We start from the raw sequence: 19,139 nt of genomic DNA on the forward strand, positions 1-19,139 counted from the left end.
CATAGCATAGAGAGATGAATCAACAGACTGTGCTGAAGCTGCAGAGCTGTGTGGACTGACAATATTACAAAAAACCAATTCCGTTCTCACTGAAGAATCTAGACAACAGCATGGTGGCGCTCTGACACACATCAACAGCCAGACCTTTGACCTAAACAGACACCACGGTGGGTGTACTGGGTGGCTGGGTGAGTGGAAAACAAGGCTACCTGTCCAGACACACAGCTCCCAGGCTAAAGAGCAGGTGTGTGGTCTTCCAGCCATCTGGAACGACGGCATTGTCCCCGGAAGCAAACAGGTTGTGTTTGGCTGAGAGGACTTTGATGACTGCAGCGTCTACCTCTGCTGGTAAAAGACGGATGATTAACTGGCCAAGAAGACCCAGGGTGAGGTGGTAGGTTTCATTCAGGTGGCCTGCATTGGAGATGACAACCTGGAACATGAGTGGGAGGACATGCTCCAGGTCTATCAGAGGGACTGTGGGACCCTGCCAAGAGAGAGATCCCTTCAGTATAAAATCCAAAGAACCACACCAGCTAACATTCCATACCCTTTGAGTATTATTTACAATTGGCCTAGTGCCAACAGAATCATGCAGTGGCTTTAACAAATGAAACATATATAATAAATTATAAAATAAACATTCCCAGGTATTATCTTATTGTCCTTTTAATATTCCTTTACCCTAAAAAAACCTTTAAAATATTTTTCCCCCATATCTATTGTAAAAAAAAATTCAAATAATTCACAAATACACATAAAGCGCCCCATAATCCACCTCCTACCAAAACCTAGGAGATAACAACTATTTCTAACTTAACAAGTCTTTCAATCTTTTTTTATGCACATTTACGTATAACACACATAAAACAAATTAAAAACTTTAAAGTTATTTTTCTTTCTTTAAATAATGCCCTACAACTTTGTTTTTAATTCTTCATCATTACCAACACCATTTAGGTAAACATCCTAGTACATATATTGATACACTTAAACCACTTGTTATTTTCCATAGGAGAAAATACATAAAACTAGAAGAAACTCATAATTGTGAGTTGTTATCCTCAATGTAATTCAAGAAGACACTATATTGTAATGTGAAAACAAAGAAATCAAAGAACAAAAGTTCCTAGAAAAAAAAGTGATTCACAAGAAAGAGTCCCTTTGAGGCGGGGCATGGTAGCATATGTCTGTAATCCCAGCATTCAGGAGGCTGAGGGAGGAGGATTGCTGTGAGTTTGAGGCCAACCTAAACTAAAAAGTAAAAGCTCAAAAAAACCCTTTAAAAAAAAGTGCCCTTGAAGAGAAGAGGATTGGAATCCAAGATGAATGAGAATGGCAGCTAGGCCCAGGCCGGTCCTGTGCAGGCTGTAGGCTATCAAACCTTAAGCTGGAGAGAAGAGTTTCTGTGGCAGGGCACAGGTGAGGTGGGGAAGGCATAACCAGGAATGGTCAAGCTCAAGAGTTAGAGTGGAGCTCTGAGAGGGCTGAGCAGGGCATCAATATGTAAGGGTTACCTGGAGTGAATGAAGACAGGTAGGCATCCCATGGGAGCTCAGCCTGGCATAGGGAATCAGAGTTGATGTAATATAAGAAGAGCGTGGCTCCTGAATGCAAGGTAAGGGAGGCTTCGACACAAGGGGGCAAGCTGGCATCGAGACAGACCCAGGTGCGGTAAGGAGGCATTGATGTTGGGGAAGGCCCTGGGTAATGTGTGGAGTCCCAACAAGAAGAGGAGGACATCCTTGGAAGAGAAGAATGGCAGCTGAGATGGGAGACTAATCAAGTAACTGCATAAAGGATAATGGGGTACAGGATCTCACTGCTAAAGACAAGTGAACCTTGTGGTTTTAGGTAGTAATTACAGGGGCTGGTATGAATTCCTGATTCATTTTTTCTCTCTGGAATTATATACCAAGAGGAAACACCGTGATTTTCTTGGTAGACACATGCCCCTGTAAACTGTGATCAATTTATAAATCAGTTTCAATTCCCATGCAAAAGTTGATTCCTCTGAGGCTAAGCATCTCCTACAAAACTGCTTTAAGAAGTCCTTGGACTCAGAGACCTGAGGACCAAACCTAGGTCCTGGAGACACTTCCCTACCCCAAAGCTCTGAAAACTTAGGAAATCCTGTTTCAGGAGCTTGTTAGCTCTGTCTGATTCCTCTCTGTTCAGCGGCCCCGCCAAAAGTGACTACTGTAAAAATGTCTGTTATTCCTAAATTAATATGTAAATTTAATGCCAACCCAATGGAAATGCTAACAGAATCTTTTTAACTTGATTAAAAATAATATGAAAGTTCATAAAGAAAAATATAAATATAGGAACAGTCTAGAAAATTATAAAAAAGAATAATGGTACAGTTAGACATATCTAAACTGTCTAGAGTCTTAGAAGATGTCAGTGTTAGGAAATTTACCTAAACAAACAAAGAAGGCAAGATAAATAGGTTAGAGGAGATTAAGTGAACATGAACTCTAAATGCAATGCAATTCTTAAGCTGGCAGGAACACTTAGGGGATAAATGGGGAAATCTGTACATTGGCTACACATAAGATGGAATTAGTCTATCAATGCTAAATGTTTAAAGTATGATAATGCCATTGTGATTGTGTAGTTTTTACTTTAGGAAACATATGCTGAAGTACTGAGGATGAAATGTCACTAATTGCTTCAACTTACAGTGTTTTCAAAATTTCAGGAAAAAATAGTTATGTAAATAAAAAGAGGTACAGCAAAATTAACAACAGGTGAGTCTGGGTGAAGATTTTCATTATTCTTTCAAATTTTCTATGAGCTTAAAAAATTTCAAATTAAAAAAGAAAAAGATAATTTTAATAAAAATGTGAATCAGGATATATACACACATAAAATATAGAAAGTCAAAGAAGAAAATAATTTAAAGTCCCACCCTAGGGATACAGAGCTGACTATTATTAACAGTTCATTTCAGCATATACAACAACATCTTCTTCTGTGAATAACACTATCCCCTCTTTTACAAAGAAAACACCACCTCTGTCTCTTACCAACTTTACGGGAGGTAACATGGCTGCTAGTAATCCCAAAATCCTCTTCTGGGAACATTCAGCAAACACCTGCTCAGGATTTGGAGGAGCTGTTTTTTCCTCGACTGGCTTCTGAGATGATGCTTCTGAATTTTCAGCAGCTGTGTTGTAAAACACCAAATTCTGAGATTTATACATGCATGAAGAGGCACGTAAACCACTGCAAGAAGGCCTGACTATTCCCTATTTAAACGGGCAGCCACTCTCTAACACCTCTCTATTCCTCTATCCCTGCTCTTATATTAGATGTTCTCTAACATTTAATTATCTTTTGACAGTCCACTTATTTGTATATATTGTTTATTGTCTGCTCTTCTGATTTTCGTCTTTCAGTGATATAAACACCTAGCATTTTCTCTGGAATACAGCAGGTACCTGACAGACACTTGTTGGCTTTCAGGTGAATCTGACTCAGGTGGATGTTAATGACTGGCCTGATGTGGAGTCTCAGCCCCTTGTGAGAACTGTCCCACAGATGGGGAAGAATGGCAGGTGGTCACTCCCGCCTCCATCATAGAGCAGGCTGATGTGACAGATCTTGCCTTCCTGGCCTGCCAGAAGGAAGAGGCTGAGGCTGGCTTCCAGTTTCTTTAGCCCACAGCACCTACTTCAACCTTCATACCACTTTTGTGTTCTTTTTTTTTGGTACCAGGGATCGAACTCAGGTCCTTGTGCTTTTGCGCAGCAGGCAGTGAAACCACTGAGCTAAATCCCCAGCCCGCTTCATACCACTTTTATCTCCAAAACCCAGCTCTCACCTTGCCACTGCCATCCTCTGGCAGGATGAGAGGCCTACATGTCCTAGGCAGAGAGCTGAGGCCTTCACAGCAAAAGCCACAACAGCTGTCCTGTTTCAGCTTCCAGTGTTCTGCATCATCCCTTATACACCGAGCAGGACTCCTCCTCTGTTCTAGAAAATTTCCCACCTTAGCACTTTTGCTCATGCTTTCTGCACTGAATGTCAGTTCCCACTGCACATCCTAGAACTATCATCTCTTCCTTCCTATAGCTTTATGTGGATACACTGCTCCAGAAAGACACCAATTACCCACTTACACCTCTCCTCTGGACACAATCACATCCAACCTCAAATGACAGTTACCTGCAGCTTTGTCTTAAAACCTCCTGGACTGTGGAGGGTAGGAACTGGCTCTGTCTGCCTTTGTAGTCCTGTTTCATCTCTAGGGTTCAGCATGGTGCTGAGCACATCCAAGCCACTCAGTAAATACAGGGGATAAATAAGGTGGGCAAGCAGTTAAGGTGAAGGAAAGATGATTTTCAAAGTATTATCAGGCAAGTTTGGATCGAACAGAGAAACCTAGACAGTTTCACATTATGTGCAATAAACAGCTCAGGCACATGAGTATGTATACATTTAAAGATGAAAGAGACATCAAAGTAATGGTCAAATATTCTTTACCTGGAAGTCCTGAAGATAAGTTAGCATCTGCAGGTACACCTGCAATTTGGGTCTGGCATGAAGGATCCTTCATTATCAAGAGACCTTCATCTGTCTTATTTCTCTGCTTGTAACCCAAAGGTCTGATTTCCTTGTCTACTGCTCTCTTTCCCTAAGAACAAAATGGTGAATATAAAAGAATTAAGGTTTCTTATAACAAAAGTGTACTCCACTTACAATTTTTTTTATCATCAGCCAGTCCTCATAGACTAAAAAACTTTGAATTCCATTATAAAAATGTCACTCATTTCTTAAGGTAAACTGATACTCTAATTAAGATAGTAATCATTATGTCACATCCTCCAAACATCTTCCAGTTGCCCCTGTCAGAGCTGCAGTCACATAAGCAATGGCCCCATTCCAAACTTTAATACTATTTAATTCTATTTAGGTTCTAGAAGCCAAGTATGAAAAGTTCTTCACTTGGAAGAAAGACAAAGTTGTTAATTTCCTTCCTGTACACTATGGTGACTACCTTTGGTGCACTTTCTTTTTCAATACAAAAGCAAACAAATCTTTATTTACAAGTAGAAAAATTCTTATAACTAATATCTTTAATACTATTATGAAAATAAGATCACATCAAATTTAAAGCCTAGAGACATATTTCACTGCCACAGATGCAGCTATCTAAGTGACAGAAATTGGCATTCTTAGACCATGGGGTAGAATTGTAGACTGTGTATCTTGCCATTCGTAGTTTTCCATAGAATCTGTCTTTGTTAAAGTAGCAAGTGTTGAGAAATCTAATCATGGATATCACTTGATCAGACAAAACCAGACAATTCCCCTAAATCACCTATGCATACCCTCTTGACCTTGTTCCAGTATGTTTTTCCAGTTGTTCTCTGTTTTGACAATTCAAACAAGCACACCTCTGATGCCTCCCCCCTTTTTTCCTGGTACCAGGAATTGAACTCAGGACCTTGTGCTTGCAAGGCAGGCGTGGCAGCACTGAGCTAAATCCCTGGCCTGCTCTGATGCTCTTTTGAGAATTTTATTTGACAATAAGCTTTGTTGATGGGGCATTCACTGGAGCTGGGAGACTTTCCTGGAATCAGGATTCTGGCAGTAAGCTGCCCAAATGGGCAAAGTGACAGCTCTCAGCCTGTATTTACCTCCTGAGCATCATTCAGTGTCCCCAGTGGTTGCCTGCAGTTCCAAGACTTCTCTGTGCTTCTCTGTGTTGTCACACAGGCTTACTGGTGGAATTTAGGAAATGAGGGAAGTCTTCTGTGTGTGATGGAGGCAGGTGGCCCAGTGTCAAGTCTGGTAAGGCCAAACTTGACTTTGACTTTCTGCAGCCAAAGGCGGAGTGTTATACAACACCGAACACTCAGGGAAAGTTTCTGCCCTCTTCCAGTGGTAGGTGAATTATCTTTCCCTTCTCTGGATGCTGTACAGTAACATCAGTCTTATCCTCCTCAGAAAAACATGGTTCGAGGACAACTCTAGGAGCAAATAGACTGGGGAAACTTCCTGTCTTATTGAAAGTGTGCCCTCTAAAAGACCTCAGATGGGGTACTCCCTGAACCAAGTGGCACTTTGTGAAGACAACATAATTCCACAGTTCTGGTGAGTAAACTTAATTCTTATCTTCTTTCCTACTGTAAAAGAATGACAAAGTGCCATTATATCTGCACTCACCCAAGAGACCTCAATATTGGCTTCAGGCCACTGTAAACAGAATCCTCTGAATTATGTCTCTGGCTAAGGTTGGTTCCTCGGTTGTTTAAAGCAAAAATATCTTGAGTCATTGGAGGGAGGGAGGAAGGGAAGTTACCTTAATAGGATCTGGGATTGGCTAGAAGTATGAGGCAGTTCAAAAACAAATGGTTTGTACTCATGGTGCCAAAGGAATATGGTCCCTAGGGCCATCACAGTAGTAACTCTCAGGTTTTGTTGTGGGGACAATGAGGAAAATCATAGCTTTGCTAGAAGACTAAGAAACTGAGCCAAAGATAGAATACCTGAGTATCAACTTTTAGTGGGAAGGGTACCCCCAAAATGAATGTAGCTGAAAAAGAAAAGTAAAGCCCTTGAACTTTCTTGAAAAATGTTTCATTCAGACCAGCGACTAGCAAGCCCACTGTGAGGACCTTGGCCACGTGGAGTGGGGCTCCATCTGGCGCCGCCCCCCAGCGACCAGCTTAGCTGGCCCTCCCTCCCCGCCTCTGGCCTCCTGGCTGTGCCAGTACCTGGTTCCACACTACAGAGGCACAGGGAGTCATAAAGGCCATTGTTCTGAGCTCCAGAAGATAGAGCAGAAATGAACAACAGAAAGAGGGCCTCTCTCAAGCTCCTTGATGAAAACTGAAGCCCACTGGAAAAGTGAAGAGAATCTCTGCAATAAAGGCACACCAGACCCCGTACTTGGTAAATTTGAGGGATCATCACTTCCCATCAGAACCTGTATTATCTTCAGGGGAAAGGCACCTGGAACCTGCAGTAGAAACTTGCAGAGTTCAACCCTACAGGAGGACAGGGAGCTCACCTTGGAACTAGCAGGCAGAAATCTGCCTGAAACTCACAGGTCTGCTACTGGATTGCTGAGATTCATTGACTTATATGTGCACATGGCTGCCCAGGTTGTCTGTTGTGACGGCAGAGACATACCCTTATGGAGGCCTTATGGAAATTTTTTCTCTTATTTTTAATTTTTATTTTTCTTTTCTCTCTCTCTCTCCCTCCCCCCCTCATTCTTTCACTGTCCCAAACTGTTCTTCATCTCCCTTTTTATTCCTGTTATGCACCTAATTTGAATTTCTTCTTCATTTTTCTTTTCTTCTCTTTTTCCTTCTCTCAATTGTCATTAGTTTTAAAGGAAAGTAAATACAGTTTCTAGCCTCCCTGTTGCTGTTAGGTTGTTTTGTTCTCATCTTTGTTCTTTCATTCTGCCTTTTCCTCTCATCTTCAACAGTTTCTTAGAGTTTCCATGATCTTCCAGTGTCCTCTGGCCTCACTGCTAACCTTTCCCTATCCTTCTATCTATCACTTCCTCCCCAACTCCTTCTAACTCCCCATCCCAAAGGGTAAAGTTGCTATACTGAAGAGTTTATTCACTATAAACATATGTTGGGCTGGTCCTCGATTTTGATTTAATTTACACAGTTAAAGGTGATAGATTAATAACTACCACAAATTGTCATTTTCTAAGCTGTGCTTGATGCTATGGTGTTGCTGATTGTATCATTTGGGCTAAGGTGTTGTGATTGCCTTCCTGGTATAATGAAAATGAGATAGCCTCAGAGTCATTAGAGACTCAAAACCTAAAGACCAGATATATCTGGAAGACACCTCTGAGAAGCAATCATTCCATAAGGGTTCTAAATACAGGCAACAAAGATACTTACAATAAGCAATTTTGAAGTATCAACCCAGGAATTAAACCAAGGACAGTACCAAAAACAAAAATGAGAAGACATTTAAGCAAGGCACAAACCCAGACTTCCACCCCACCAAAGGCAAATTCTGGGATAAACAAGGTGGAAAAGTCTGACAATCAACCACCTGGACACCCTGAACTGATATCATAGCAAGTAACAAAACAGATGAATGAGGCTCTAGAAATATTCAAAACAGAAATAGTTTCCCAGATAACTACAGAGATAGTGAGCAGAGTGAAAGACATGATTAGAGGCTCTAGAACAGAAACAGATAAAAAATTAGATGAGCTCAGAACCATGCTGGAAGCTATGAATGCCAGCATAGGAAAGAAATGGAAACCATGATCGCCCAACATAGGAAAGAAATGGAATCCATAAAACAGATTCAAACAGATATCCAGGAGATTAAAAACTCCACTGAAAGTATTCACAGCAGATTGAGCGAACATGAAGATAGAATATCAGATATAGAAGACAGGATTGCAGTTAGTGACCATGAAAACAGAGATTTCTTAAAAATAGTAAGGGACCATGAGAAATAAATCCAGCAGCTGCTAGATGATGCAAAGAAGAATAACATAAGACTGACAGGAGTCCATGAAAAAGCAGGAGAAAGTACAAATGACATAAAAAAACTGTTCACAGAAGTAAAAGTAGAAAACTTTCCAGACAGAGGTAGAGAATTGGACATACAGATGAGTGAGACATATAGAACTCCAACAAGCCACGATAAAAAAAAATCTATACCTAGACATATAATAGTCAAGATCCCAGAAACCCAACAGAAGAACAAAATCCTACAAGCAGTTAGAGAAAAGAAACAAATCACATACAAAGGAAAGCCCATCAGAATCACAGCAGACTTCTCAACACAAACCCACAAGTCAAGGAGAGCCTGGAGTGAAGTATTTCAAGCCCTACAAGAAAATAACTTCCAACCTAGACTGTTGTATCCTGCAAAATTATCTTTCAAAATCTATGGGGAAATGAGATACTTCCACGACAAAGAACACCTGAGAAATTTCATGAACACCAAACCAGCACTTCAAACAATTCTAAACAATATCCTAGAAAAAAGACAATGAAGGTCACAATTCCATGAGGCCCAACAGAGTGAAGCCACCAGGCAAGTCAAGAAACTAAAGGGAAAGGGGGAAAAATAAAAAATAAAAGAGCCAACAACAGCAAAACATCATGACAAAGATGAGTCAATATCTATCAATTATAACCATCAATGTTAATGGTCTCAATTCATCAATCAAAAGAAACAGACTGGCAGAATGGATTAAGAAGCAGAATCCAACAATATGGTGTATACAAGAAACATACCTAACTCAAAAAGAAATTCATAGACTGAAAATAAAAGAATGGAAAACAGTTCTCTATGTAGCAGGAACCCAGAAAAAAGCAGGGGTAGAAATCTTATATGCAGAGAAAGCAGATTTCAAACCAAAACTAATTAAGAGAGACAAAGATCGTCACTACATCCTTGTGAAGGGAACAATCCAAGAGGAAGAGATGACAATCATAAATATATATGCACCAAATACGAATGCCCCCAACTATACAAAACAAATATTAATGGGCATGAAAAACCAAATAAGCACTAATACAATTGTAGTGGGGGATGTCAATACCCCATTATCACAAATAGATCATCTAGACAAAAAATCTACAACAAAATTCTAGAACTCAACCAAGCTACTGAACAAATGGACTTAATAGATGTTTACAGAGTGTTCCACCCCACAAAATCAGAGTATACATTCTTTTCAGCTGCATATGGGTCATTCTCCAAAACAGACCACATGCTAGCTCATAGGATATGTTTAAGTAAATGTAAAACAACTGAAGTTATCCCCTGTATATTATCAGACCATAGTGCAATAAAATTGGAGATCAATAGCATAAGAAACCGCAAAACCCCCACAAACACATGGAAATTGAATAACACTCTCCTAAACAACCAATGGGTCACAGAGGAAATTAAGAAATGAGACAGTTTCTACAAGTAAATGATAATGCCAGTAAAACATACAGGAATCTATGGGACACAATGAAAGAAGTTCTATGCTAGAAATTCATAGCAGTGAATGCCCATATTAGGATAACAGAGAGAACTCAAATAAACAACCTAATGCAGATCCTCAAGTTCCTAGAAAAAGAAGAGCATAACAAACCCAAAGCTTGTACAAGACAGGAAATTATAAAGATCAGAGCAGAAATCAATGCAATGGAGACTAAGAGAATGATACAAAAAAATCAATGAACCAAAGAGTTGGTTTCTTGAAAGAATAAATAAAATCGATAAACCTTTAGCCAACCTTATCAAAAAAAGGAAAGAAAAGGCTCAAATCTATGCAATTAAGAATGAAAAAGATGAAGTCACAACAGACCCAGCAGAAATCCAGAGGATTGTCAATACCTACTTCAAGAACCTATACTCTAATAAAATGGAAAACACAGAAGAAATGGACAGATTCCTAGATACATATGAATTGCCAAAGTTAAATGAAGAAGATATAGAAATTCTAAACACCCCAATTACAATGTGTGAAATTGAAAACGTAATAAAAAATTTACCAACAAAGAAAAGCCCAGGTCCTGATGGCTTCACTGCTGAATTCTACAAGACATTTAAAGAACTATCGCCATTACTCTTTAAACTCCTCAATGAAATTGAAAGGGAAACAATATTTTCAAATTCATTCCTGGAAGCAAGTGTTACTTTGATTCCAAAACCAGGGAAAAACCCAACCAAAAAAGAGAACTACAGGCCAATCTCCCTAATGAACATAGACGCAAAAATCCTCAACAAGATACTGGCAAACAGAATACAAAGGGTCATCAAGAAGATCATACACCATGACCAAGTTGGCTTTAACCCAGGGTTGCAAGGATGGCTCAACATTCGTAAATCAAAAAATGTAATACACTATATTAACAGAGCCAAGGACAAAAACCATATGATCATCTAATAGATGCAGAAAAAGCATTTGACAATATCCAACACCCATTCATGACAAAAACTCTACAAAATACTGGAATAGAAGGTCTTTATCTCAACCTGATTAAGGCCATCTATGAAAAACCAACAGCCAACGTCATACTAAATGGTCAAAAACTCAAAACTTTCATGCTAAAATCAGGAACAAGACAAGGATGGCCATTATTACCACTCCTGTTCAATATAATTCTGGAAACATTAGCCACAGCAATTAGAAAAGAGAAATAAAAGGAATAAAGATAGGAAAGGAAGAAGTTAAACTGTCATTATTCATTGACGATATGATACTTTACATAGAAGACCCAAAAAACTCCACCAAAAGACTTCTAGACTTAATTGACAGATTCAGTAGAGTAGCTAGATAAAGGGTCAACACTCAAAAAACAAAAGCCTTCTTGTACACAAACAACAGACTTACTGAGAGAGAAATTAGGGCAACAATTCCTTTTACAATAGCTTCCAAAAAATGAAACATCTAGGAATCAATCTAACAAAGGAAGCAAAAGACCTCTACAATGAAAACTACAGCATGAAGAGGATATAAGAAAATGGACAGACATCCCTTGTTCCTGGGTAGGAAGAACCAGTATAATGAAAATGGCCATACTTCTAAAACTGCTATATAGATTTAATGCAATGTCAACTGAAATTCCAACAACATATTCACAGAACTAGAGAAAACAATCCAAAAATTCATCTGGAACCAGAAGAGACTTAGAATAGCAAAAGCAACTCTAGGCAACAGAGACATGGCAGGGGGTATCACAATCCTCAACTTGAAACTATACTACAAACCCATTGTGATAAAAACAGCATGGTACTGGCAAAGAAACAGACCCGAAGATCAGTGGAATAGATTAGAAGATGCAGCTGCAGACAGGCAGGTCTGCCCATGCCCTACTGAGGTCCTGAGTTGCACAGAACACGAAGAATCAGCCCGTTGCAAACAGGCAGGTCTGTGCACACCCTACCGAGGTCCCCAGTCCGCGGAATATGCTGAATCAGCCCGCTGCACACGGGAAGGTCTGTGCACGCCCTACCGAGGTCCTGAGTCATGCGGAAGACACCGAATCACCCCGCTGCAGACAGGCAGCCACCTGGTTCCACACTACAAAGACGCAGAGGACACCAGACCACCAGACCAAGGTACTGAGTCCCGCTGTTCCCGGTTCAGAGGTAGGGGCTTCTGAGCCGTTGTCCCACTGCTCCTGGTCCAGAGGAAGGAGCTTCCAGGCCACCATCCCTCCCACCGCTCCCGGCCCAGAGGGAGGGGCTTCTGAGCCACCACCCCACTGCCCCTGGTCCAGAGGAAGGGGCTCCCCGACCACAATCCCTCCCGCTGCTCCCAGCCCAGAGGAAAGGGCTTTTGGGCCACCTTCTGTCCTGCTGCTCCTGGCCCAGAGGAAGGGGCTTCCAGGCCACCATCCCTCCCACCACTCCCAGCCCAGAGGGAGGGGCTTCTGAGCCACCATCCCACTGCTCCTGGTCCAGAGGAAGGGGCTTCCTGGCCACCATCCCTCTGGCTGCTCCCAGCCCACAGGAAAGGGCTTTTGGGTCACCATCCCTACCGTTGCTCCTGGCCCCTGTCCCACCTCACCCAGCTCAGAGGAGGTAATCCGTGCAGGTGCTAACAGACCCTGCCCCAGTGGAAATGAGAAAACATGTAAATAAGTCTCAAAACCAGACTTCCAGATCACCTACAGCAACCCCAAAGGGAAATGAGATGGAACACTCTGATACTCAACCACCTGGACCCACTGAACTGGCAACAAAAGGGGATCTGGAAAAAATGAAATCAGAAATAATTTCTCAGATAACAGGAGAAAGTGTGCCCCTAGTGCAAGACATGATTAATAAATCTAGAGAGGAGCTCAGGAACATGATGGAATCCCAACATGAGAAACAAATGGAATCCATAAAACAGATGCAGATAGATTTCCAGGACATGAAAAACTCCACTGAAAGTCTACACAGCAGAATGAGCCAATGTGAGGACAGAATTTCAGATAGAGAAGATAAGATTGCAATTAGTGACCAGGAAAAGAAAAATTGCTTCAAAATTATAAGGGAACATGAGAAATCAATCCAGCAACTGCTAGATGATGCAAAGAAGAATAACATAAGACTGATTGGGCTCAATGAAGAAACAGGAGAGAGTGCAGATGACATAAAAAATCTCTTCACAGAAATAATGGCAGAAAACTTCCCAAGCAGGGGAAAAGAGCTTGACATACAGATAAGTGAGGCATATAGGACTCCAAATAGCCTTGATCAAAAAAAGTCTACACATAGGCATATAATTGTTAAGATTCCAGAAACAAAACAGAAGAACAAAGTTCTCCAAGCAGTCAAAGAAAAGAAACAAATCACATACAAAGGAAAGCCCATCGGAATCACAGCAGATTTCTCAACACAAACCATCAAGGCAAGAAGAGCTTGGAGTGACATATTCCAAACCCTAGAAGAAAACAGCCTCTAACCCAGATTGATGTACCCTGCAAAACTATCTTTCAGAATTGATGGAGAAATAAGATACTTTCATGACAAAGAGCACCTTAGGAACTTCATGAATACCAAACCAGAACTCCAAAGAATTTTACACAATATCCTAGGAACAGACATTGACGATCACAACCCCAGGAAGCAAAGCAGAATGAACCCATCTGGCATGACAAGAAATTAAATGTAAAGGGGGAGAACCCAACAAAAAGAAAAAGTCATGGCAATGACAAGTCAATACGTTTCAGTTATAACCATCAATGTTAATGGTCTCAATTCACCAATCAAAAGAAATAGACTGGCAGAATGGGTCAAGAAGCAAAATCCAACAATATGCTGCATACAAGAAACACACTTCATTCAAAAGGAAACTCATAGACTGAAAGTTAAAAGGTGGAAAACAATACTCCATGTGACAGGAGCCCGAAAAAAAGCAGGAGTAGCTATCCTCTTGGCAGATCAAGTAGATTTCAAACCAACACTGATTAAGAGAGATGAAGAAGGACACTACATCCTTGTAAAGGGAAGAATCCAAGAGGAAGAGATGACAGTCATAAATATCTATGCACCAAACACTAGTGCACCCAACTATATAAAACAAATACTAACGGACATGAAAAGTCATGTATGCACTAATACAATTGTAGTGGGGGACCTCAACACCCCACTGTCACAAATAGATAGATCAACTAGAGTAAAAATAAGTAATGAAATACTAGAACTCAATCGAACTCTTGAACAAATGAACTTAACAGATGTTTACACAGTCTTCCACCCCACAAAATCAGAATACACATTCTTCTCAGCTGCACATGGGTCATTCTCCAAAATAGACCACATACTCACACATAGAACATGTTTAAGTAAGTGCAAAGGAATTGAACTTATCCCCTGTATATTATCAGACCATAGTGCAATGAAATTGGAGATCCATAGCAAAAGAAACTCAAAAAATTCCATAAACACGTGGAAATTGAACAATACACTTCTGAATAACCAATGGGTCACAGAGGAAATTAAAGAAGAAATCAGACAGTTCCTTCAATTAAATGACAATGACAATACAACATATCGGAATCTATGGGAAGCAATGAAAGCAGTCTTATGAGGGAAATTCATAGCAGTGAATATGCATATTAGGAAAACAGAATGAGCCCAATTAAACAACCTGATGCTGAACCTCAAGCTTCTAGAAAAAGAAGAGCAGGACAACCCCAAAGCTCATACAAGGGAGGAAATTATAAAGATCAGAGGAGAAATCAATGCAATGGAGACTAAGAGAACGATACAAAAAAATCAAAGAGGCCAAGAGTTGGTTCTTCGAAAGAAATCAACAAAATTGACAAACCTTTAGCCAACCTTGTCAGAAAAAGGAAAGAAAAGGCCCAAATCCATGCAGCAATTAGGAATGAAAAGGGTGAAATTACAAGAGACCCAGCAGAAATCCAGAGGATCATCAATACCTACTTCCAGAACCTATACACCAATAAGATGGACAACATAGAAGAAATGGACAGATTCCTAGATAAGTATGAATTACCAAAGTTGAACGAAGAAGACCTAAAAATTCTGAACAACCCAATATCAACCAATGAAATTGAAAATGTAATTAAAAACTTATCAACTAAGAAAAACCCAGGCCCTGATGGCTTCACTGCTGAATTCTACAAGACATGTAGAGAGGAACTGCTGCCACTACTGTTTAAACTCTTCAATGAAATTGAAAGGGACGCAATACTCCCAAATTCATTCCTGGAAGCAAGCATCACCTTGATCCCCAAAGCAGAGAAAAACCCAACTGAAAAAGAGAACTATAGGCCAATCTCACTAATGAACACAGATGCAAAAATCCTTAATAAGATAATGGCAAACAGAATGCAGAAGATCATCAAGAAGATCATACACCCTGATCAAGTGGGATTCATCCCAGGGATGCAGGGATACACAAATCAATCAATGTAATACACTATATCAATACAGCCAAGGACAAAAACCATATGATTATCTCCATAGACGCAGAAAAAGCATTTGACGAAATCCAACATGCATTTATGATAAAAACCCTACAAAAAATTGGAATAGATGATGTCTACCTCAAACTGATAGAAGCCATCTATGAAAAACCAACAGCCAATATCATACTAAATGGTCAAAAACTGAAATCCTTCACACTAAAATCAGGAACAAGACAAGGATGTCCACTATCACCACTCTTGTTCAATATAGTTCTGGAAACATTAGCCAGGGCAATTAGACAAGAGAAAGAAATAAAAGGAATAAAGATAGGTAATGAAGAAGTCAAATTGTCATTATTTGCAGATGACATGATACTCTATATAGAAGACCCCAAGAACTCCACCAAAAGTCTTCTAGACTTAATAACCAAGTTCAGTCAAGTAGCTGGTTACAAGGTCAACACACAAAAATCAATAGCTTTCCTCTACACCAATGACATACTCACTGAGAGAGAAATAGGGCAAATAATTCCTTTCACAATAGCATCCAAAAAACTGAAATACCTAGGAATCATCCTAACAAAAGAAATCAAAGGCCTCTTTCTGAAAACTGGCATTCTCAAAAGAGAGATTGAAGATGGTATCAGAAAATGGACAGACATCTCCTGCTCCTGGGTAGGATTAATATAGTGAAAAATGGCCATACTTCCAAAACTGCTATATAGATTTAATGCAATTCCAATTGAGATCCCAGCAGCATACTTCATAGACCTCGAGAAAACAATCCAAAAATTCATTTGGAACAAGAAGAGACCCAGAATAGCAAAAGCAATTCTAGGTAACAGAGACATGGCAGGGGGTATCACAATCCCCAACGTGCAACTATACTACAAAGCTACTGTGATAAAAACAGCATGGTACTGGCAAAGAAACAGACTTGAGGACCAGTGGAACAGATTACAAGATGCAGAAACAACGCCAGACACACTCAGCCATCTCATCTTCGACAAAGGAGCCAAACACCCTCACTAGAGGAAAGATAGCCTCTTTACTAAATGGTGCTGGAAAAATTGGGCTTCAACTTGCCAAAGATTAAAACTAGACCTGTATCTCTCACCATGCACTAAACTAAAATCAAAATGGATTAAAGATCTAAATATTAAAATAGAAACTCTGAACCAGTTGGAACAGAGGTTAGGTAGAACCCTTGAAGACATCGGTGTAGGAAAAGATTTTATGAACAAAACCTCAGTTGCCCGTGAACTAGCACAAACAATCAACAAATGGGATCTCTTCTTATTAAAAGGCTTCTGCACAGCAAGAGAAACCACCAGCAGTGTGAAGAGGCAACCCACAATGTGGGAAAAAATCTTCACCTGTTCTTCCTCAGACAAAGGTCTACTATCTCGAATCTACAAAGAACTTAAAAAGATGAGACCTCCCAAATTTAAAGACCCAATCGAAAAATGGGCATCTGAAATGAACAGACATTTCTCAGACAAAGAAGTAGAAATAGCAAATCAATACATGAAAAAATGTTCAACATCATTGGTCATTTGAGAGATGCAAATGAAAACAAGGCTGAGATTCCACTTCACTCCAGAAAGAATGGCTGCTATCATGAAATCAACCAATAACAAATGCTGGCGGGGCTGTGGGGAAGAGGAACCCTGCTCCACTGCTGGTGGGAGTGTAGACTGGTGCAGCCACTGTGGAAATCAGTATGGAGATACCTCAAAGAACTAGGACTGGAAGTCCCATTTGACCCCACTATTCCACTGCTGGGGATCTTTCCCAAAGAATTAAAAGAATCATACCACAGTGATATATGTGCACCCATGTTCATAGCAGCGCAGTTTGTAATAGCTAAAACTTGGAAACAGCCCAAATGCCCATCAACTGGAGACTGGATAAAGAAAATGTGTTTTTTTTATAAAATGGAGTACTACTCAGCCATAAAAAATGAGAAATTAGAGACGTTTATAGCTAAGTGGATGCACATTGAGGCAATACTCTTAAGTGAAATAAATAGGACACACGTGTAAATACTGAATAGTTTCTCTAGTGTGAGAAACTGAAAGTGTAAATAAGGACTAAATGTATAATAGGTAATGTGAAATAGGAAAAAAAGGGGCAAAGGGGAAGGAAGTGGGAGGGCTAGGGGAAAGGATAGAAGGGAATGGGATTAATATGAGAAAATGGAAAAACAGGAACAAAATCTTTGTAAATAGGGAGGAAAGGAGGGGTTGAAGGGAGGGCTGGGCAAGGGTGAAAAATAAGAACCAAGAGAGACTATGTAAAGGTGCAAATTTCCAATGATGAATGTCATTATATTGTATACCTAAAATGGACCAATGATTAGAATGAATAATCGATAATGTAAAATAGGAAGAAAAGGTCCAAAGGGGTAGGGGTAGTGGGAAGGGCAGGGGAAAGGAAAGAGGGAAAGGAAAAATGCTGAGAAATGGAAAAAATGGAAATAAAGTCTTTGTAAATAGGGAAGGGTGGAGGGCGTGAAGGGAGGGCTAGGAATGGGGAAAAAATAAGAACCAAGATACATTATGTAAAGGTACAATTCCCAATGAGAAATGTAATTGTGTTGTATACCTACAATGTACCAATACAAGAATTTAATACAAAAAAAAAAGAATTAAAACTCAAGTGACTACTGCTTATGTCACACTCCCACTAACTAGGACTATTTACCCCCTAAAATAAAGTTTTGTGGTAATGCAGAAAAAAAAAAAAATTAGAAGATGCAGAAACAACTCCAGACATGCTCAGCCACCTCATCTTTGACAAAGGAGCCAATGACCGTCACTGGAGTAAAGATAGTCTGTTTAATAAATGGTGTTGGACAAACTGGATTTCAACCTGCCAAAGACTAAAACTAGACCCATATCTATCACCATGCACTAAACTAAGATCGAAGTGGATTAAAGATCTAAATATTAAAACAGAAACACTAAACTTGCTGGAAGATAAGTTAGGTAGAACTCTTGAAGACAATGGCATAGGAAAAAACTTTATGAACAAAACCTCAGTAGCACGGGAACTAGCACAAAGAATCAACACCTAGGATCTCATTAAAAAGCTTCTGTACTGCAAGAGAAACCACCAACAGAGCTAAAAGACAACCTACAATGTGGGAAAAAACTTTTAGCAGCTATACCTCAGACAAAGAACTACTATCTAGAATATATAGAGAACTTAAAAAAATCAGACCCCCCAAATTTAAAGACCCAATTCAAAAATGGGCATCTGAAATGAACAGACATTTCACAGACAAAAAAGTAAAAGGAGCAAATAAACATGAAAAAATGTTCAACATCACTGGTCATTTGACAGATTCAGATGAAAACAACACTGAGATTCCACCTCATCCCAGAAAGAATGCCTGCTATCAAGAAATCAACCAATGGGCCGGGGATTTAGCTCAGTGGTTCCGCCGCCTGCCTTGCAAGCGCAAAGACCCGAGTTCGATCCCCAGTACCAAAAAAAAAAAAAAAAAGAAAAAAGAAATCAACCAATAACAAATGTTGGCAGGGTCGTGGGGAGAAAGGAAATCTTCTCCATTGTTGGTGGGGGTGCAGACTGGTGCAACCACTGTGGAAATCAGTATGGAGATACCTCAAAGAACTAGGACTAGAGGTCCCATTTGACCCAGCTATTCCACTGCTGGGGATCTTCCCCAAAGAATTAAAAGAATCATACCACAGTGATATATGTGCACCCATGTTCATAGCAGTGCAGTTTGTAATA

At 40.0% G+C, this 19,139-nt stretch overlaps 1 protein-coding gene across 4 annotated transcripts in view; it reads right to left on the reverse strand.

The window, feature by feature from the left end:
• The window catches only part of Zzef1 (zinc finger ZZ-type and EF-hand domain containing 1), a 140,751-nt gene that overhangs the window by 32,289 nt on the left and 89,323 nt on the right, over nt 1-19,139 (reverse strand). For all 4 annotated transcript variants that reach the window (XM_013076794.3, XM_013076795.3, XM_013076793.3 and 1 more), the window contains exons 38-40: nt 4,492-4,642; nt 3,033-3,172; nt 210-487 (exon numbers count right to left, since the gene is read on the reverse strand). In XM_013076794.3, coding sequence (XP_012932248.1) covers nt 210-487; nt 3,033-3,172; nt 4,492-4,642 — 569 coding nt within the window. The remainder of the gene's footprint in view (nt 1-209; nt 488-3,032; nt 3,173-4,491; nt 4,643-19,139) is intronic.

The sequence above is a fragment of the Heterocephalus glaber genome, unplaced genomic scaffold (genome assembly GCF_053883595.1).
Source record: "Heterocephalus glaber isolate CG9 unplaced genomic scaffold, H.glaber_assembly_v1.0 deba00001564, whole genome shotgun sequence".
Taxonomy (NCBI): domain Eukaryota; kingdom Metazoa; phylum Chordata; class Mammalia; order Rodentia; family Bathyergidae; genus Heterocephalus; species Heterocephalus glaber.